Source organism: Agelaius tricolor, unplaced genomic scaffold (assembly GCF_023055355.1).
Source record: "Agelaius tricolor isolate 1412-34295 unplaced genomic scaffold, bAgeTri1.0.p SCAF_26, whole genome shotgun sequence".
Lineage (NCBI taxonomy): Eukaryota > Metazoa > Chordata > Aves > Passeriformes > Icteridae > Agelaius > Agelaius tricolor.
In genome coordinates this window covers 7865568-7887932 of record NW_027269286.1, presented here as the reverse complement: position 1 = coordinate 7887932, position 22365 = coordinate 7865568, and the positions used below count along the sequence as shown (strand labels likewise).

General features: G+C 39.4%; 1 protein-coding gene across 9 annotated transcripts in view; it reads right to left on the bottom strand.

Moving 5' to 3' along the window:
• Positions 1-22365, bottom strand: part of ELF1 (E74 like ETS transcription factor 1) — an 87403-nt gene that overhangs the window by 11380 nt on the left and 53658 nt on the right. For 6 of the 9 annotated variants that reach the window (XM_071448282.1, XM_071448276.1, XM_071448277.1 and 3 more), the window contains exons 3-7: positions 17815-17989; positions 9556-9663; positions 8816-8980; positions 3935-4018; positions 727-919 (exon numbers count right to left, since the gene is read on the bottom strand). In XM_071448282.1, coding sequence (XP_071304383.1) covers positions 727-919; positions 3935-4018; positions 8816-8980; positions 9556-9663; positions 17815-17989 — 725 coding nt within the window. Of the gene's footprint in view, positions 1-726; positions 920-3934; positions 4019-8815; positions 8981-9555; positions 9664-17814; positions 17990-18572; positions 18660-22365 lie in introns of those variants that run through there. The other 3 variants (XM_071448283.1, XM_071448281.1, XM_071448284.1) reach the window with 2 other exon arrangements.

The window sequence follows — 22365 nt, the reverse complement described above, 5'->3', positions numbered from 1 at the left end:
CAGTGAGCAAAGGCAGACATTTTAGCTACAACAAAGCGAAGGGAGCAGGACAGGAGAGCACTATTTCTGTTATATTTGCAAATTAGTAGGATAACTTGAAATTATGCACACCAAGGTGGGGTGAAATGAAAAGAAATGCATAAAACTCAGTTGGACAATTATCAATCAGCTGATAAGACTGAAGCTCCATGGTTGTCTATTTATTTTGCACAGTTTTTTATGTATGAGAAAACTCCCAGCCTGACAGGCAGTGTCACATGATTCTGTGTTTTAGAACTGTCTGTACACACAAGTTCAGAGAAATGAAACCAGAACTGAATTCTAAAACTGTATTTTCCATTGGAGATGGAATTCTAGGCAACAAGTAGAAATAACTTAATGAATACACATGAATGTTGGCAAGTTTTTTTTGAAAACAGATTGAAATTTTATGTGAAAGGTTTGCCCCACTTGAAATCTTCAGTATCTTACTTATCTGTGTCTGACTGTGAAGATGCAGTTTTGCAGCAGTACTGAAAAACATCTATGCTGAAACTGAAGGTGACTGATTTGGAATTGAGGTTAGTGAGGGTAATTTTAGTTAGCTAATTTATTTTGCTGAAATAAGATTTTCATTTCCCAAACTAATAGAATACTAGGTTTTTGTGTTATTCAAATTAAATGAGGTATTTAATGCATACAAACATTAAAGCAACAAAAACAATCTACTATTAAAAATGAACATACCTGAGAGCTCTACCCATTGTTTCATAATTCATGTCAGGTTTGTTTTTGTGTTTTCCCCACAACCTGGACACAGCTTTGGAATCCACCAGTTTGAAAATGCCCTTCTCTCTTTGAGTCCATTTGATATATTTAGGACATGTAGCTTTGTCCTGGAGCAGTGCTAGTAAGAACTCCCAGAGATAAATTGTATTTCCTAGAATAAAAGAATTCCAGAAACGAAAAACAAACAAACAAACAAAACAAAACAAAGAAAAAAAAGAAAGAAAAAAGTTATTTGGCCATATTTTATTTTATTAATGATGCAAATAATCTTAAAACTGAGAAGCTGATATCTTTACAAAACACATTATAATATATCATCAAGACTAGGAAATAGTGATGGAAGGGCATGGGAAGGGAAGTTATTATAATCTTGTGAGTTATAATCTAGGTGTGCAAATACCCCAGCCACTCTGTAACCTACAGCCAATGTGGGACCACCAACATTAGACAGCATTAGCCACCCATGTGCCCTTTTCTGTCCTGGCTAATCCATTTACAGAAGCAGTCACTATTGCTTTACCTTGAAAAGGAACATGTTCAGTTCTACCCCCTAAAAATGCTGGAAATTAAGCTGTTGCTTAGATGCTTTGCTGAATCGAGGTGAGAGTTATAATCCTTTAAAAGGCTAAACAAAATCCTTGCCTTTAACAATGAGATTTATGCGGGGCAATCAGTGATATATGCTGAGGCAGGCAAACCTTCAATAACAAAGTACAGAAAAAAAGTAATTTTTTTTTTTTTAATCCAGTGAGTGCTTGTGCTTGCTGGTAGACAACATTCAAGTTTCATTTTACAAACAAGTGGGGACAAACACTTTTATATGAAAATCCATCACATCTGTTCAGTGTTTGCCACATATAAAGAAAGAGTATTAAAATCACAGATGGTGAATACTTAAAACTAGCACAAAATTTGCATTTTTTTTTCCAAAACCACATTTAAGGAGTCTAAACTCATGCGACTAATAAGACCTTTTTTTTCCTGTTTTTTTTTAAGGCTTTTGGTGTTTGATGTTCTTTTGGGAATCTGAAGCTGCACATAAGCTTCTTAGTTGTTAGTCTGAGAAAGCAAGAAAAAACTTCTTGTATCACCTCCCACAAGTATCTGTGCAAAAACAGCAAGGATAGCATGTGCTGAAGTTTCACAAAAAATGATGCCCAGCAGATCAGAAGGTGACGGGATCTCTTGTCATAGCTTCAATTTAGCCCAGCAGACTTTTTCAACTTTATGACCATCAGTCTGAACCTTATTCCAGTAAGAGATCTCTTAAAAATTGAAATTCCTATAATACTAAACTATACTTAGCAAATATTCATCAAAGTCATCAGCATTGCCTATAAAAAATGTTAACAGCTCCTTCAGCAGGTGGAAGCTTGAAAAATGAGCATTCCTAGAGAAAAAACACTGCCTTTGCAACAAATGTCTCCCAGCTTACATAAACCAGCCTCCCAGCCCTCAGATACGCCAAAGGCAAAACCAGACTGCTTAGGCAAGGCACAGGGTCAGGCAGGAGTGAGAGCATTCCCAGCCATTTACCACCTAATCCAGGCTGTTTTTGTTGTAGTCTAGACTAAAATGCTCAACTGCATCAAGGCAACCTGAAAATTTGCCACTGCTTAGCCACTAAAAATCACTGTGAAGAAGACTGGCTGCAAAAAACAGGTTTGCTTTACTTACAGGCAGAATATTTAACCTCCTCTGAGTCACAGCAGAAAAAGAAATATGTGGAAAATTCAGTTTTCTATGCATCATATCATGTATTTGTATGGAGAGCTTGTAATTTTAGCATACAAGTTCCCCCTAGGTAACAGACAGGCAGCTCTTGTGATTTTCTAGCTGCTTCCCTGACACGGGTGGTCATACTACTATGCTTTTTACTTCAATTTTGTGTTCCTAAAAATGCAAAACAAATGGGTTTCATAACAAACAGTGGTTTAAGGCAACATGCTCCATTTTATTCCCTTCAGAATTAGCAACTTTGTAACAATGGACAAATGTGAATTATGGAGTATCCTTGCTATCATCGACTGAACTATTGGACTCTTCCACCTTTTTATTTTGTGGCTGGTTGCTTCCATATTTTCTATAATTTCATCTGAGCACCACTTGGATGTTCCTCTGACACTCCATTCATTTTTACATAAAAATCAGGTATAATTAAAAAAAATACAACAATATATATTTAAAATTGATGGCATCAACATGTAAAATATTTATTGATTGCCAACAGGTTTTTTTCTTCCTGTTATTGCAGAAAATGCCTCTTCCAAAGGAAAAAAACCCCGACGCACTCATTTGTCAGAGGAGAGATTTTTCTGACCTCAAGAGTGCGGCATTCTTTTGCCACCAGTGTCCAGGACTGGCTAGGCTGCTGGCCTGGCAAGTACTGCATGCATGCAACCACATCTGTCACATGCAGCAGGCCCTTGTGACACAGGGGAGGCTCATTTGCAGCTCCCACCGAGGGCAGCACAGCTCGCTGGGGCTGGGATCAGCCTTCCCATCTAACACCAGCCTGGGCACAGCTGCAGCCTTGGACCCCACAGCAAAGCAACCCTTTTGTCAAAGCTGATGACAAAACTCACAGGCACTACTGAACACTTCAGGCTGAGAAATTATTTATTGTATGTTATATGGCATTTCTTTTTATTTCTACCTTTTAAACACAGAAGGAATGAAAGTATCAAACCCCCAAGTTTTCTGCCCAAGTGTTCAAGCTGTGCTATAAATTTTTTCAAAATTCAGGACTTGGTACTTCCTGCTGCCAACTGGCAGGCTTGGTTAGCCTCATGCAAAATTAGACACATACAGATGGAACACATTTGTAAAGATCATCTGTCAAAATAACCACAGCCTAAGAAGCATTAATATAATGCAAAGCACTCCCCAAGACTTCACTCAAAACACAGCAAACTCTGCAGGGATGTTGAAGAGTTTCCAAGAACCCTTGCAACTAAAGTGACAAATACATTATTCTCCCAAGGAACTGAGTATTTCACCAAGAAAACTCATGTGCTCATCTTTTCCTTGCCTTGAGATGTTAACCACCCCTGAACACAAGACCTATGTTTGCATCACAAGTGAACTGGTGACTTTTTTTTCTTTTTACAGATCACTCAGAAACTATGTTCTCCTGAACATTTTGGTGACAACTATTTGGACTTACCCTTTCCATCTTTGTTTTTCTTTTTCACAGATATGTTTGGAGTTGTAGTAGGGGACTCAGAACGAGACGGTTTTGGTTTCTTCCCTGAAATAAATCATCAGTAAGTCAGCGGCAGCTTAAGAAAAAAAATTACCTAAAAAGGGAAGAGATTTGTTTCTCCAATTCAAAAAAGATTAAATTTCTACCAATTTGGGAACTCAGTTCTGTGCTGAACTTTTTTTTGTCCTATGGCAGAATAGACCTCCTATACTCTTACCGTACTTCTAAAAAAAGACTACAGTATGCACTTTCCTGAAGTCCATGCACATCGGAAATTTCTGTGGCTATTTAGGTACTCTTAAGAGCACTTGAAACAGACAAGAAGAGAAAAATAAGCTATTAACTATGTGTAAGGGCTTAAACAGGAAAAGCTAGATAAAATACAGAGGACTATCATGTTCACTCATTGCCAAAATGGAAGGTAGGTACAAAACAAGCTTGTCTCCTTGTTTAATCTATTGCAAGTACACTGCCAGCAGCAAACTACACTGTCATCTGAAACAAACATTTTTTTCCATCCTGTTGTCTTTTACACCACTTTTACAGTGGCTGCAGGTAAAGGGAAGTCACTTGTTTATGAAAATCAGAAGAAACAGTACCAGGCTCTGAAAAAATACCAAGTTTTAAAGTCATAAGCATGGTGTCTCTCTGGTGAGGAAGACTAAAAGGAAGAAGTTACTTAAAACTGATTACAAAAATGAAGAGCACCCATTTGAAAATGTTGAGAAATCAACTACTGACACAAAAGGGAACAAAAAAGCTCAGTCATGCTGAAATATTTTTCAATATAAAACCTTGAACCTATTCTTTTATTAGTTCATATTCCTTGCAATGGCAGCTTTTACAGGTGATGTAATTAATCAGAAAAATTCAGAACTTTCTTTTGAAATAAGAATTTATCTTACCAGGTTTTGCCAGGACCCTTTACTACACTGACATTACTTATATTGTTACCTGTAATCTTTTGAGAGGTAGAATAGACTAAGCATATACAAGACTCAGAGAAACATATTTCTAGTTCAGATAGAACACTGCCGTAGTTTAAAATCTAAAGAAATGTTTCTTTCCTGTATTTATTGAACTTCAAAAGAGTTGATGTTCTAAAGAAGCAAGACCAAAAGGTCTGTGCAATCCCATACACTCTAACTTTCCAGTTTTGGTTTTGTTTTGAGGGGCGGTTTAGTAAGGAAACAGCTCTGCTGCAGAGTGAGAGTGTATTTTCACTAGCTCTGAAAAAAACCCAACAGCTCAGTGCCAGCCAGCACTATTTCCTTCATCTTAAACTGCCAGTATCTACAGAGAAATCGTAAGAAACTTCAGCTTAAGCACTCACTTTTTGACATAAGAAATCTTGCTAAGTCCATCTTTATACCTATTTTTTATTTTTTTTGACAGTGCATGGGGGAGGAGAGGCATAGGATAGTTAGTTGAGAGAGCTACAGTGAGTAAACAAAACCTCTAATTTTCTTGCTTTCATCCAGACAGGATTCATGACTGAGAATGGAACACAAATGACACCCACTGTTTTGGCCAGTAATGTTCTTGATTTGAAAGAAGGTAGGAGGGAGGAAAACCTACAACATTATTTTCTTAATATATCATGACATGAAAGGATAAAGAACTACTGGAGTACATTTTTAGCAGCTTTTCTCCACTCACCACTGAAGGTTGCAGAAATGTCTGTTTCACCTAAAATGTCCTAGATGAAGTCACAGGCAAGGATGAGCTTCTAACACACAAGAAGCCCCTGAGGGTAACTTTGGCTAAGTGCTTTCCCCGTTAGACCTGTGGGAAGACTCTGTTGTCTCATTTCCTTTCTCGAACAGGTGCAAATGTAGCCATCAAGGAGTAGGGAGTGTTATTTTGATATTACTAATTTAGACATTATGTCTAAATGAGTTCAGTTCTTAAAAGTAAATGAAGTGGATGAGAGCTCAATTAGGTCAGGACTGAACTACACCTAGTCAGCTTCAGGAAACTTAAGTACTGATCCCATATAATTTATGCACTTCTGATTAGAGATAGCCTAGGCTACTACATATGAATACGACTGCAAGAGAAATTCTAGGCTCTCTTTCTTCAGCCTAGACTGCTTCAGGACTCTGTAGATGTCATCCAAAATTAGAAACCAGGGAAGGACGTGAAACTTTTTTACAGAAATGTATTGCTGTTACTGCTGTATATCTGGGCTAGAGATAGTTTATTTGGATCATTTCAGACTACACCGTGAGCTATAATCTCCAGGCACTGACTGATACCATCAAAAACAGTTAACAGAGACACATCAGATATGTTTCCTTTGTTTAAAAGAAGATATTTTTTTAAAGCCCATTAAGCATGCTTCTTCCTTTGCTTCAATAGAGCATGAATTTGTTGTTTTTCAGAGTACAACACTACATTCCTTTTTAGGAGAGAATTTTACAAAGAGGAAGGATAAAAAAGTGTGCAAGACCTAAGCCTTATGTGGGCCTACCATAATTTTGGACAGCTAATTGGATTTACAATTGGTGTTTTCACTTTCCTATTTCCATGGCTAAAAAACATTTGATGTTAGAAATTCATGCTACAAATTAAGGTGACATTAGGCAATGAAACGTTCATCCTGATTAAATATCTTATACTGCACCAGAAAACGTAAAATCCATTTTCTTGCACTATTTTCAATGAGTTGTGTTTAAAAAAATGCATGTACAAACAAAATAAATGACATATATCTAAAATATTATGTATATAACTTATGTGACCACCTGCTGCCAGATATCTTCCACAGCAAAAACAGAACTGAAGGTATTAATATAGCAAATTTCCAAGTTTCTTTGTCTGACATTCCTTTGTTTTCCTGTCTTTCTGATCCATAGCTGAGCAGCTCAGTGCTCAGACATTCATGAGTACAAACATCATGCTGGACACGGGTTTGGAGTTGAGCAGATGGGTGGATACAGCTTTGCTGCTGCAGCAATAAGGCCAAAAGAAAAGGAAGTGAAACCACCACGTTGCTTCTGATGAACATTCTCTTGGAGGAGCTCTACTTGCCAGTGCCATTCTGGCCCAGTTAGCTGGCAATGCTCTGCACTGTGAATCTCTCTAATTTTAGCTAATGGCTGATACATATATATATATGCTAGAAGTCTATAAAAGAATCTATAGAATCTATAACAACCCTATAAAATCATGAGTGATATGGACAGGGCAAAACATTCACCATCCTTTGCCATGCCTCAGAACTGGCTAAAAGAAGGGAAACAGACTGTACTTTAAAAAAAATAACCTACAAACAAACAAAACCCCAAAAGAATCCCACCCACACACTGCACATTATCCTAAAGTGCACTATAAACTTGATAACATTTTGCAGCAATTTTTGTACAACAAATCCCCAGACGTTTTGAAGTAACACTTTTACATCACTCAGACCATACCATCTACTTTACGAAGCCTTGAGTTCACTGAAAACTAGTACTTAATGAAACACTAAGCTGATGCATCTTTTCCAGCTTTTTTTTTTTTCCTAAAACAAATACACATTTTCTGTGAAGAAACTGGTTTTCTAACCTACAGCTAGGGAGGAGGAAGGAGTGGGAGTAAGCAAAAGCAGAACACGAAAGAGTATGAAAGCATCAAACCAAAGAGGTTAAATGTCTGGCAGACAGCAGCTCCTTGTTTTGACCCACACAGCAGTCAACATTAAAAAAGAAGAAGGGAAGAGAAGAACAAACAAAACCCTCCAGTTTAAAATCCTCTTACAGTTGGTTATCTCACAGTAGTGTGCACAGCCACAGCAGCTTCCCCAGCAGTGCTTTCAGGCAGCTGCTGGTAAAGCTCTTCTCCACAGCAGTTTCAGTTCAGCTTTCTCAGGGGAATCAGAGACTTCCTGAACCACACCCATCCCTGTGAGACCTTGTGACACACAAGGGGCTCAGGAGGCTTCCCCAAGATATTCACAGGCCAATATGGTCTCTCTCACACATAACAATTCCCAACATTTGGAATTAGCAGCAAAAGTACCAGCAAAAATGCTCCTATTCCACAGGAATATGGCTGGGTAGTAGAAGCCTTATTCTGGAAGGCTATTACACAGGGGAACCTGTAAAAGTCCTCATGCTCTAAGGTGAGCCCTAGGATTAGTTCCAGAAACATAACCTCCTTTGGTTATTTTTCCTTTTATATTAATTTATGGCAAAAGCTTTTAACACCTATATGTACAGCATGATCTCTTCCTGCAGACACCAGCTTCAGAGCCTCTAATGGGGTCCATGCTGAAGCAGCATGGGAAAACAGGAGCAGAATGTCTGGCTAACACCACTTCATGACTCTTTGGCACAGCACTGACTACAGTGGAACATCACTATGTAAATGTAATCTACTACAAATGGGACTAACACTTACTATAGCATGCAGCTATTTTATTAATAAGAAAAAAAAATCAATAATATTTAAGAAAAGCAAAAAATCCCACCCCATTCTCATCCCATTTTCTCAACTGATCAAGTATCTTCAGTTGAAGCTAAATACAAGCTACTGAAAGTACTTCTGGATTCTCAGCAGCAAAATCTCTGTGGCTTGTATGGCAATTCTGCTCTGAAGAAGAAACTATAAATTGGAACAAGCAGAGATTCCTGTAGGATAAGGAATCTTGTTGCTATTTCTACAACATCATTAGTCTAAGCACCTGTACATGTGCTCACACTGTGCAGGAAGAAAATGCTTTCCCCTGCATTTCTGGCTGAGCTCACTCAGTTCTTTTGACCTGACACCCCGAATGGTTCCAGACACTCACAAGGAAGATACCATGCCACCCCCTACTCTCTTGCTCCACACTGCTGTTCTCAGGTAGCATCTTACCTTTTTTCTTCTTTGGTTGTTCAAATTCTGGAGTCTCTGGTGACTCAGCATAAGGGTCTGGGGCTTGGTGAACTTCCACCACCTCAGGGATCCCATCAAGTGTGACTGACACATGTGTGATAGGAGGCACCATTTCTTCCTCTTCAGTTGCACCAAACATAGCTGCTTAAGGGAAAGGGACAAAAGGAGTATTTTCACACAGCCATGAGGACTATAAAAAGCTGGCTTTAGAGCAAAAAATCAAAAATAGAATAAAATCAAACTATAACACTTGAGTTTTTCAAGTGTATAATTCAATATGTGTGCTGACATTTTACATAGAAGCACTACTAAAATAGAACAAGTTAATGACAGAACAGACCCCCCAAAAAGCACATTTATCTGCTGATCACACATTCATATTTAAGGCAATCTCTAACTCGAAGTGTATATTCTTTTATCCTGACAACATAAACATCAACCAAACAAAACACTGCAATCTAAATCATCCAACTTCATTCACACCTTCCCTATGTAATTTTTGACTCTTTCCTTTCCTGTTCAACATTGTTATGACAATGAAATCCTTCATTGCCTACAATACTGGACTTCTGATACCTAAACTATGTACATACAGGCTCTCTAGAAATTACAAAAAAAAATCTTACCAATTCCATGCAACCATGCTGCAGTGAATCCCTCCTCCTTTAACAAACAAACCTGGCAAATAAAGATTGGATTTTCATAAAAAAAAAACTTACTCATTCTTTTTTCATCCAACATAGGATCAGGGGAGTCCATATTAAGAAGTGCTTCAGCAGCCTCAATTGTTTCCATTGTTTCATCTCCATCATGACAAGATGCTTCAACTAAAAGCAAGGGAGAAAAAAAAAATTAAGAAGATACAAACTAGACTTAAAGCTTAACACGATATTTATTTGTATTTCATTCCCAGGGAAAAAAAAAAGAGATAGAGATAGAGGTGGTCTTCTACTAGACCTGTAGCAACAGATTAGCTGGGGAGAAAATGCACGCTGCAATAATTTCATTTATTTACTACAGTACATTTTTCAGATTGCATGTATAAAAAAACCCCAGACAAACCCTTTGTTTCTGCCTCATCTTTCTAACCCCTCTCTTTGCTGATCAAGCACTGTAGTAAAATACAACACCTATGAAACTAAGAAATATCACTACCACAAGCAATATTCCAGAGATCATTATTTAAAAATACAATATTGCTAACTTCTTATGGTGCTCCAATGTCTCATCCACAGAAAAACGTGTGGATATGACATCTGAAGACATGATTTAATGGTGAACCTGGGGTGGTTCTGGGTTGACAGTAGGACTTGAGAGGTCTTTTCCAACCCTAAAAATTCTGTGGTTCTATGAACAGAAGTGAATTCCATAAATAATAGATGCCCATCAAAACTCTCCAGCCATTTAGCCAGGAGGAGAGAAAAAATATTGCACAAGTTCTATTAGAGACCATGTAATGTAAAGGTGTAGCTGAATCCTAAACCATTCAAATTCATGGGAATTACATGTGCAGGCTCCAAGAACACACTGGAAAGCAAACATGAAACATGAAAGGCAATATAAAAGGTTGGCAAGCTTTCAAAATTTTTGACTTCTAGACAATTCCTCATCAATCTTATGAGGACAGCCATTAGCCAAACCCAAACGTCCTGAGCATTAATTACAATGTTTAAGGTACATGTTAAGGTCATCTGGGGGTACTCAACAAAAAAATCCAATAAAATATCATTTTGCAAAAAAACCAGCTGGTTTAACTGGAAGAGTACTTTACCAGATGATTTTTTCAAAATAACTATAGCATGAAAAATAACATAGATGGCAGTTCCTGGTACCATAGACATTTAAAGCTGTTTAACACATCATTTTAGAAATTACTGTTTGTCAAATGGAAATTGTTGGGCCAGGCTTCCTTATCCTTTGATGTGAATTTGATGCAACTTTGGGGAATTCACTTGCATCTGACAGATTATAGAAAGGGCTGCATTAGTATTCCCCTCTCTAGGACACCAAGAAACCTCAGTTACTTTCGCAGGCTTTACACCCCTCTCCCTGTTAAGCTTTGAGGAATTTTGGGTGGGGCAGTCACATTATAAAACAAAACAAAACCAAAAACCACACTGAGTGACAAAGCAAGCAAATATACATGTTAAAACACAATGTAATGATCTTGGAATATTTTTGCACACAAAAGCAAGAAGTTCATGCCAAGATTTCTATATTTTAACCTTAAAAATATCACAGTAACAGCAAGCAACCAGTTCAATTAGCACTAAGCAATTGCATAATTTAAAAAACAACCAGCCAAAACCCCCTGGTTTCATCACAAATGTTTACAGCTTCAGCAATTGTATCAGCAAAGATGAATGCTGGCATCCACATGTCAGCCCTACCTCTTCCACCAACTGTGATTTACAGAAGCCTCCTTACTTTCTGGATTTTCCCTTGAGGCCCTAGTGTAAGAGGCTTAGACTTATGCAGAATAAAAAAGACAGGTGTTGGGAACCACTGATCCACACAGCACCTCACCCTGTTTTCTACAGGACCACCTCCACCCTATATCTGACAAAGACATTCAGACAGTTAGGGATCTGCACCTTCTGGCTGACACCTCCAAACAGTCTTAAGAAATGGAAACACAGAGCTGGTGAGGACAGCATGAAGAGAAAGTGAGTATGGACTATGGTCCTGACCTTGGAAGCAAGAGAGGGCAGCAAATCCCTGACAATTTTGTCAGGCAGCTGACAGGCTCAGGAGCTCAGACCCAAGGCATCTCAGCCCCAAGAGCCATACAGCATCTCTAGGGAATGCCTGTCCATCAGGAGGAGACAGAACATGCACATCCCATTCAGTCTGTGGCCATGTACACTCTTGGACTGGTACTGGTGACTTGATGCTTCTGGTTCTGTTTTATCTGGATGAGAACTTCCCATATCATCTACCAGCATTACCAAGACCTCAAGAAGATGTCACATCATACAAATATAAATAAATGCACACAGCACTGCCAAAGCAACTCTTCTGAGTTCTGACACTGTCTGAAAGGCTGGAGCATGGCAGGCTAAATCATGCAGCATGGCTGGCTTACCACATACAGTTTTAAAGCCAGCAGTGGCACCCCCAGGTTCTCAGTTCTGCAGACAGAGAGGAGAGAGCTGCTGCTCTTTCCCCAGAGACAGCTGCAGCACGACCAAACCCACCTGCTGGCTTTCAGGGACTAAGGTGATGGAGCAGAGCCAATCCTTCACTCTGAATAATAGCAGGTGAGGGAGAGTCTAAAAGCTTTACATCACTGTTACACCATGTGGCTACAAGTTTACCATCCCTATCCAAGACTAAAGAAAGGAATTTATAATAGCCATATAAATAATGTAAACATAGAAATTGATATAATTTGTTGCTCACAAAAAATTTAAGCATGTTAAGGAAACTTCTCAGTCTGACCATCCATGAGACTCCCTGGCAGCCACATCCCAAGGCCAGAGAGTGCCTCTGCTGGGTCAAAGCCCCTTCACAGCAGGCGGCTCCCGTGACTGACTTGTCCCCCTTGGCTCCCCACACACCCAGCCACAGTCAGACCAGCTTTCCTTGCCAGTTCAGCCCCGGGTTTCCCACAGCAGATTCTCGGATGTCTTTTTCCATAAAGCCATTTATTCACAGCACAGTAACACAGGAACAGCCTGAGCTGGTGCCCCAAGGAAGACCCCAACCAAGGAACCCCTGAGATTTTACAGCCTCACGTCCACCTGTGGGCAAGTCTCCTCTTCCTCTCTGTATCCATCCACCCCACTGCTGCTGCTGTCACCTTCTTCTCCAGCAACTCCCAGCTTCTACAGTCTCTCTCACTGTTCATTGCCTGCCTGGCCCTGGTGCCCTTTGTTAGTTATCCCAAAGGTTGGCAGCTCACAGCCTCTTGTGTCTGGCTCCCACCCAGAGCTCAATCTGCATCTCGCTCTGCAGCTTGCCAGCAGAGCTACCTGGACCAGACATATTCCTCTGCAAGCAGCAGCTCTATCTTTCCATCCACAAGCACAGGATGGCAAAATTAAGTTTCTTAACCACTCCACTGCTCTTGCCAACACCCTTCAAGCCTCTTCCGAGAAGATGACTTCACAAAGTGGTTTAAGACCAGTTAATATTTCCCTGTTGCTGAAAGAACCAAGGGTTGTGGTTATTCCTCCCATCTCTGCCCCTGGTCCATGATCCAAACTTCTGTCACTTGACACATGCCAGGCTTCACACTTTTTTGATCACATAGTGAGACAACTGAGATTTATAAAATGTCTGAAAAGGTTTTGGGGGTATTGCTGAGTTTGCAAGTTGAATTACAAGAACTCAAGAGCTAATACAAACAAGGTGTGGGGCACCTCACAGAAAAAGTGGAGCACCACCTCTTTGTCCTTTTAACAGCAAAGTGCTCATTTGCATCCTTCAACATGACACAGTGCTCAGAGATAACCAGCTCAGCTACCAAAGGCAAACTGGTGTCTCTTATTTTAGCTTTTCCATAATGCTGCAGAATGGTATTCCAATCACTGGCTGTTACGATACAGTGCCAGTTTTAAGAAGAACTGGAATTAAATGGCTTACTTGTTCCTCTTTGCCAAAGTCAGAGCTGAAAAAATGGGGAGGGTAATTTCTGCAAAGTATCAGGTTTCAAAGGTTATCTGAAATAGGCAGAAGCTTTTTTTAAAAAAAAGAAAAAAGGGGGAGGGGGAAGAAAACATTGGAAGACAAAAATGAAAAGGAGAAAAAGAAGCATGGAAGAAAAAATAGGTAAGAAAATAAGGAAAAGGAGAGAGGAAAAAGGGAGAAAAAGAGAAGGGAGGGGGAAAACCACACCTAAAAATATCTTCAGTTTTTTCCCAGGGTACCCTACAAGTTTTTGTTTATCTGAGCAAGCCACAAACTTAAGCCTTTGTATCTGCATGCCAATTTCTGCCCAGTTACTGTGAATCCAGGCTCCCTATGAATCAGCGTTAGCACAGGGCTTGCCCAAACAGTGTTCTGCTCTGAAATTATGCCTCATGTTGGAAGTTCCCCACCTCAATTCAAAGTCCTGCTTTCCCTACTCCTGTCTAATGTCTTTTTTGAAATTTTTACACCACTGTGGGCAATTCTATCCCACTCCCTTTGCTTCTCTGGTGACTGGGAGCTCTGGAGAGTGGGCAACACAAGTCCTTGTCCAGGCTGAGATAAAGGCTGTGCTAGTCACAGCTGTCTTTAAATTCACTGCTGGTTTTACTAGAGACAAAAACAGGGGCTGCAGAACCTCAAAATAATGTCAGCCGAAACCTAAAGTTGTTTAAAGAAGAAAGAGAGCCATTAGACATGGACAGACTCCCCTTTTGCAGAATAGCTGGCTGTTAAATTTAAGCACTTACTTTTTAGTATCCACTCTTAGCTGATTGTTATCTGACACTGGAAAACTGAGTTTAAAAACACAGGTATTTCAGGAGACCTGCAAATCACCATTTTCTTTTTTAAATAAGGCCTTACAATTTGTAAAGAAAATTATCTCTTTGAGGAGGTATATAAAAAACCCTCTGGTTTTACTAGAGCTACAGGCAGCTGTGAATAATTTCTTTACAAAGTAACTGAAACCAAAACCTGTTTTGTTGCAACTGGCATCTCATCAACTCACAATCCTCACAGATTAACACTATGAAGTTCAGTTTCCAGCTAACTACTCCTGTGTATTTCTTTGTAACAGCAGAAATGACCACCAAAGAAGCCACCTGTGTTTGTGCAGGACTGCTAGAGCTTCACAAAATGTACTAGGCAAATGGTACCAGACTTCAAAATGAGCTGGTTATTAAGTACCATTATTGATCTATGAAAATGCACACTTCCATGCTCCCTATTCATACTGCGGCACAGGACATCTAAATGCAAATTTTCTGTCCCTGCTCTCTCATCCTCTCCCCTCAAAACTGTCCCAGTGCAGCCACTTCCCTGATCCCATGACGACAATTCCAGAACAGGTGAACCATAAAATGGCAGACTTTGATTAACTGTGGTTTTCAATTAAAAAACTCACCAAACATGACAAAGTTTAAAAAAATTATAACAAGAATTTTAAAAAAACATTTTCAGGAACTACATAATCTGATTAGTTCCTCCTTCCTGTGCACCTTATATCCATAACTAGCCACATTAATAAGATACAAAGTGTAGCAATTGTACATTCTGACAAGTTGGCCTAGAGTTCTTCTGCACAAAATATTATCCCCTCTATTTTTCAGAGAAAAAATATTTCAATATTCCCTTTAGAGACAAAACTTCACTCAAAGCCAAATGTTCCAATTAATTTTGTTAATCACCCTTTACTACACGACAGTTAATAATTTAAAAACCCATAAGACTGGCAACAAACTGACCATAAAATTACCATTGCAGTTCTTCCAGGTAAAAGTGCTTTTAAAGATGAGAGTGATAAGGCGTGTCTACCTATTCATTAAAAAAAAAAAAATTACAGCATGAGCATTAATACAGCTAAAAAAGCTGATTGCTGTCCATGTCTCAGTAGGGTTTCATGTGCAACAGATTCTGTTCTTAAGTTTTCTCCAGGTTATAATTTATATGACAGGTCAATTACCAACAGGTGATAGCTGTGCTATTGAAGGGCTGAAGCTACATCCTATAGATGAAAAAACCTACCAGTGCACACTGCTCTGCAGATAGATCCCTAAAAACTGATTGCTTCAGTTACATGAGGCCTACTGCTAATTTCTGTTAATCTAGGAGAAAAGAGAGGCACAGTGGATAGCAGTCACGAAATAGTACTGAAAAATGAGTAACTTTAAAAAACCTAAATCCTTCATATTAAGCAGTCATCGCTCAGTAATGTTTAGTCATAAATTATGGTGGCTTCAGTTTTGTTCTGCTGTGAACTTCAGTCATAAATATTTTAATGTGGAATTAGCACAGTCTTTATGATGTCTGATCCTCTCTCAAAGGCATAACGTGGAAGCGACTGAAAAGACTGGTACTAACTTCAAAGAGCAAAACAACGCATTTCACTGTTGAGAGCAAACAAAATCAAGAAGGAAACTTCAAAGAAGGGAGAAAAGAAAAAAAGCAGCTGAAAAACAGAGTAGGTGGGAAAATTGAGCTATGATTAGCCCCATTTCAGAGGCAGCCTAAAGCAAGCTATACTTGAACTAGGGTCGCTTCCACACTGCAGTCTTGCAGTTCAACTGGGCAGCTGTGGCTACAGCCAGTGCTTGTCTGCAGTGGGCAGGGAGGTAACAGGGGCCTCCCTCCCCAGTGTCCTCTCCTCTCCTGTGGGGTGTCTTCACACCCCTGGACCCCAAATTCTGCCCCACTACAGTCAGGCTCGATAGCTTCCTGCCAGAGACCAGGGGCTGAGCTACCAGTGTTGACTGCCTTGTCCTGAGCAGGAGCTTTCCAGCCACAATGCTGGTCCTGGCTCATGCTGCATTGATCCCCTTTCCCTTCTAAGGGAATCCACAGCATGCACAGGATGGAGACTGTGAAACTGATAATTAGTTATCATCTCCTTCACAGCAATCATCTCTGCAAAGTGGCAGCTCTCAATTTCTAAGGACTTTGCCTTTAAAGAAAACCAGATTTCTTGAACTATAATGTATGATGGGAACAATACTGTACTTGTCTGACTCCAAAGTATCCCAGAAACTCTTGGACACCATCGGTTACAAGGATTAAATATTTTCAGTTTCTGGCAGCAATTTGAAAACCCTTCTCAAGTGACCAGCAACAACAACCAAAAAGAAAAAGAAAAAGAAGGTTAACAAGGGCATTCACAAAAGTGGAGTTTCACAATTACTCATGCATGTAAAAATTCACACACAATATATTACAGTGAATATGGATTCACAAAAATGACGCTATGAAATTCACACAGATGCATTAAGTGGTGCTTAAGTAACACACTGGGGAAATGCCAGTTGTAGTGTGAATAATTAATATGAACAGCAAGTTGGCAAGAGGTCTCAACATAAAATACTGTCTGAGTATCAAAAACCTTCTTGAATAATAACCTAACTTATTTGTATGGTCACAGTCTGTTCACAGATAATTCACTACTATGAAAAAAATACTGAGAACAGCTCATGTCAATTTACTCTGTGAACTGTTCCTCATGTCAAGTTAATGTTGAGTTCTTGTTTTGCTTTTGGTAGTAAAAGATTGTATCAGAGCATGTCTTTGGAAATAATGTCAAAAGTATGAGTGAAACCAGCAAGCTGTCTCCATCCCTGGAGACAGTCCAGGTGTGAACCTAGTGGCTGAAAGAAAACTCTCTGTAAAGCATCTACCCCACCTTTGAGATTTTTTGAAGTGCAAAAGCACTTCAAATACATACATTCAGTGAGGGGTTGTTTTTAAAAAATGTGACATATTTTTGAGCTTTCCTCTTGAGAATTGGTTGTTCTTTAGGGCTACCTTTTCTAATAGAATTTACAAAAAACCCCCCTGTATTTTAGGTGTGAATCATTACTAGAGTTACTCAGAGTATGCTGAGTATACTTACACCAGTAAGCCATGCTAGCATGCACATTTTAATTTATAACTGTATACCCTCAGAAAGTTAAAAGCAGCATCTACTCAAGCTGCATATTCCTACTTGTTGCCATATGTGTTTACTTAGGAATGTACCACATGTTAATTAAAAGCAAACAAAACCTATGAAGAACAAAGAAAAACCTTGTTGGTTCTCTGAGCAGGACTCTGCCTTAATCATTGTTGATGGATGAAACTCTTTACCATTGGGAAGAGTGCACCTGGGACTGCAAGCCACCTGCTAACAATATTAATGCCATTTTGTCTGTCTTGTATAGAATTAACAGCATTCAATACCACTATTCATTTTGCTCCCTGCTGCTTTTTGTCATTTAACTTTCTTCCTGCATTAGTCACAGCCATCTTGATACAAAGACACAGAGATGTCTTTGCACCAAGAGAGTGCAGAGCGGCACAGAGGTGGTTTCATTGCCAACCTGTGAGGGTGATATCATCATCTTCTATGATTTGCTCTTCTGCAACATCCAGAGAGTTCTCAGTGATCATGTCACTAGGTTCATCCACGCAGGTTAAGCCAGAGTAGTTATGTAGGAGTTCTGCACTAGGAACATGCTCCACGATGACAGCAGGGAAAATAGATGGATCACCAAGCTAGGGGGTGGAGAAAAAAAAAACAACAAACAAAATATTAGTTAGACTGCCTCTAATCTAGCCACTTAATGACTAATATTTCAACAGACCTGTTCTAAACCACCTGGATATCAAACTGTCAGGAAGGAATACTAAAGATGGTTTTTAGCATCTGAAAGCAAATAGCAGCAGTGTCCCACCAGGAGCCAGAGGCTGAATATTGCTGTAGTATCTGCTGTACTGTACTTCAGTACATAACACCAGACTTGCATGACAGAGTTTTGCAGCGTTAAAGCTGACAATACAGAGGAGTGGCATGGCACAGTAAGTGCTAAACTTTGCTGGCAATAATACTGGGTGAGCAACTTGCTGCAAACACCTTCACCTTTTGCTGAGAGTGAAGGAGTCCTGTGGCTGTGAGGACTGGACAAAGCACTCACAGGCAACAAATTCCCTATGAGACATTATCTGAAAATCACCATTTTAGGGGACACTTGTTACAGAAGAAAGGGGTGTAACATGTTGATGTAAGTGCTGTAATACATTCCCTCTCTAATTCTTATGGCTTTAGTAATTTGATATTGCTCACACCACACCCCCTCGCCATTCTCCTTCCAAAGTCTGCATTTAGACATCATCCTTTGGTCTTGATAGTCATTTCTCATCAGATACAGAGGAAAAGATGCAGCTGGGAAACAGAAATCAAACTGAGTAGCAATAATAACAAGTAACACACTCTCTGAAAAGGCAACCACTCAACAGGAAGAGGTTTTCAGCAAATAACATCTACCACAGACGCTGTATTTTTCAAAGTGAGTATTTTAAAACGTGCTTTGCAGGAAGACAGTTATAGCAGATTGATAGCAGAACAGGTTCAAAGAAAGTCTAGTGTAACTCTAAGGTTCTCTGACTACAAAAATAAAACACATTATTAATGTGTCAAGCTTAAAAACAAGAAAAAAACCTAAAAAGTGACTAAAACATATTTCTGAGAAAACCAATATATGTACATTTGGTCCCACCCTCCACAGAAGAGTACAGATACGTATTTATCATGGAATCATAGAATGGCCTGGGTTGGAAGAAACTTTAAAATCATCTAGCTCCAATCCCCCTGCCATGGACAGGGACACCTTCTACTACATCAGATTGCTCAAAGTTCCACAAGCCTAGCCTTAAACACTTCCAGGGATGGGAATCTTTTCTGGGCAACCTGTTCCAGTACCCTTCCACCCTCACAGTAAAGAACTTTTTCTCAATATCTAATCTAAACCCACAGTCTTTTAAGTTTGAAGTAATTCTCAACTGTACTGTCACCATATGTGCTTGTAAAGAGACTCAATCTTTCCTGTAGGTTCCCTTCAGGTATTGGAAGGAAGATCAAGTAGTTTTTTTAACCACACAAGTTAAAAACCCAAGGGAAAAAAATCAAGTGTATGATTATGCCCTTGTTTAATTCCTGTTTAAGAATTACTCATCTCTCACTCCTGCCACTGCACACACCGTCACAGACAGAAAATGGTATCAGAGCTATCTGCTCAACCCAGACAGCAGCTATGGGAGCAAGCCTCCCCTAGGGAAGAGTCTGGACCATAAGTACTGAACATAGAAAGTGCAATTACAAGTTTTAAAAGGCAGTAATTACCACTTTAAATTGCTCTGTGTTTTGTAAAACATGTCTCAGCAAAAACTGTGGTAAAGGGCAATCAGGAAAAAAAGAACTAAAAACCAAAAATAGTATTTTAATGGGCTGCTATCATGGACAGTCTCCTAAACAAAAAAAAGTCAACAAAACCAAAATTTTAAAAGACCCAACAAATAATGACCTATTCTACAAAACATGTTTCAAAAGAGAGCAATATGGTAGAAGATCAATAAAAATGAACAAAGTGCAGACCAGTTAAAGCCCTCTTGTGCAATCTTATCACCAGATGACAGGTGTATATCAAGTCACGCAATGGGACAGCTGTTACCCCACACCTTTGTGGGCACCTCTAACCAATGCTGCATCGTGCTGGAGCTGAGAAACCTGAAATCATTGATGGCCAAGAGGTCCCTACTGTTCTTCAGAAAAAGTCATGTTCACATTTTGCATCCTATTTGTTTACTGACCCTAACATCCTAGTTGGTTCCAGGCAAGAATAAATAAATAGATTTTATTAGGTATAAGCCACATCAACAAAAAAGGATAAAGCACTGTTAAGAGAGAAGAAAAATAAAAAACTACATGCATTAAAAAGAAGTTTCATTTTCAACAATACATTCCATAAGCTACAAGGTAGATGGTCCATTACAGCCTCATTCCTGAGATACAATTATGTTGTACAAATAGCTTAAATACCTCAGTTTCAGTAATAGGGCACGATACATAACTTTTGGGATTTAAGTTACAGACAGCTGTGGTGCAGGCACTTGGACATGAGCTAAAAACCCCAAGTTTCCTTCCTAGCCAACAGACAGAAAACGGCATTTCTAGGGCACAATTTCCCTGCTCAGTTTTAGGCTCCTGTGCTACGATAGGATGTCATGCTCTAAAAACACCTATTTGTCTGCATTGACTGTGAAATGGTGGAGGCATTGAGGTGCTTGTTTCTGGTGTAGGCAGCTGTGTCCCACACTCTCATCAGCAAGTGGCCAGCTTCCTCCTCCCAGCCACGTCTGCGCAGCGAGGCGCGCTCCTCGCCCCCTTCCGCCCTTGCACCGCCTCAATAGCTGCAGTGTCTGCAGCCACAGATCGAGTTGCCTGTGCTCAAGATAAGCCTTACATTAGCTTCTGCTGGAGAAGAAAATCACTTTGCCTAAGCTCTGTCCTTCTCTAATGACTGATGCTCACACCACTGGCTTGGCCTCTGAGAAGATGAGTTGTAGAAAAATGTTTCCGAATAATAAACAAAACATATAAAATCAACTGATTGCCTCGTGTTTTCAGATCAGTTTTTCAAAGCTCTATTTAGATTACACCCCCTTCACTTTGCTATGAAACCTAGTTACAAAATCCCAAACATCCACATGTTTCTAAAATATGCTTCACTACTGACCAGGATGTTTCCTGTGGTACTGAACTGTAGTGCTTCACGCAGTTCCGAAGTACTTGGCTTGATACCATGATCAGATCTGAACTGCTCTGCCAGATTAAACTGGTTTTGGCCATATCTAGAAACTGTCATCATACACACAACACTCTGATATGGTTGCTATGTCTGTCTGCAGGCAGAGAAACCCCCAGGGCAATACCTCATCACCTGAACTTGGTGCCCGACTACCAAGGAAGCTGCTGGCACACTATACTTCCAAAAGGCTGGAGATGAACAGAAAAGCATTCACTCATGGTAAGACATTTAAATGTGCTTTTCTTTAACTTGATCACAGTTTTGAACTGGAAGAATCAGAGCAAATGTCACTTCTTGTGGTGTATTATTTTAAAACTATTGTTATAACTGGCTCTAACTCAGTCCCTACAGTGGTACAATGTATGGACTTTCCTTCCTGCTATGGTTGTGAAAATTTTAATATGCTCCTATTTAGAAAAGCATTCACACAACTGCAAACCAATTTAATTTGAAATGCATTTTTGTGGAAGTGGCCATTGCTTTTCTATACAGTATTTGCAATTGGTTATGACTTCATTAACAAGTCTTTCATTCAGTTTTAAAAGCTAATACTAATGTACACAGATGTACACATGACTTTTGTGAGGTAATGTTCTTGATTTCACTGAAGGCATCTGAATCCCAGTTGAGAGCCAATCTAAACCTTCCTCTAGCTTTGTTGTTTTCTAAGACAGAAAAATAACTGTACACATTTGGAACTGCAAAAGAGCCCTTTTTTACTATGGCTCCCTTTGAATCTAGTGTGTAATGAGAACTACACACAGGGAAAGCATTAAATTAAGAACTACAAGGTAGTGATTCAATTAACACAAATTAAATTACCTCTCTAATAGCAAGGTTGCAAAATAATTTATTTCTAATACAAACATGCTTCTATATGCCCTAGCAAAAAGGAAGAGTGCAAACTATCCCAAAGGTTTTTTTAAGTCCCAAATTAAAGTGTCAGCAATGATTTTCAAGAAATCAATACAGACATCCATAGAAGAACAATTTGTATATTTTTAAATTTCTCCTACTTCTTCTACTTCATGTTTCTTATAGAAAATATAGATAAAATATGACACCCTAGCTCCAGCAAAGCTTTGACTTGGCTTCAACCCATTTCCCATGTCTGCTGGACACATAAAGCAATTGAGCTACTACTAAAATCTTCCCAAATCTTAGACACCAAATCCCCATAGACAGACCTTTACCAATTCAGAGGAATGCAAACTTCATACAGATGAAGTTCATAGAAAGTCCCATGAGTGGGTCCCTGAGAGCAGTGGTTACATTCCACAGTCCCCT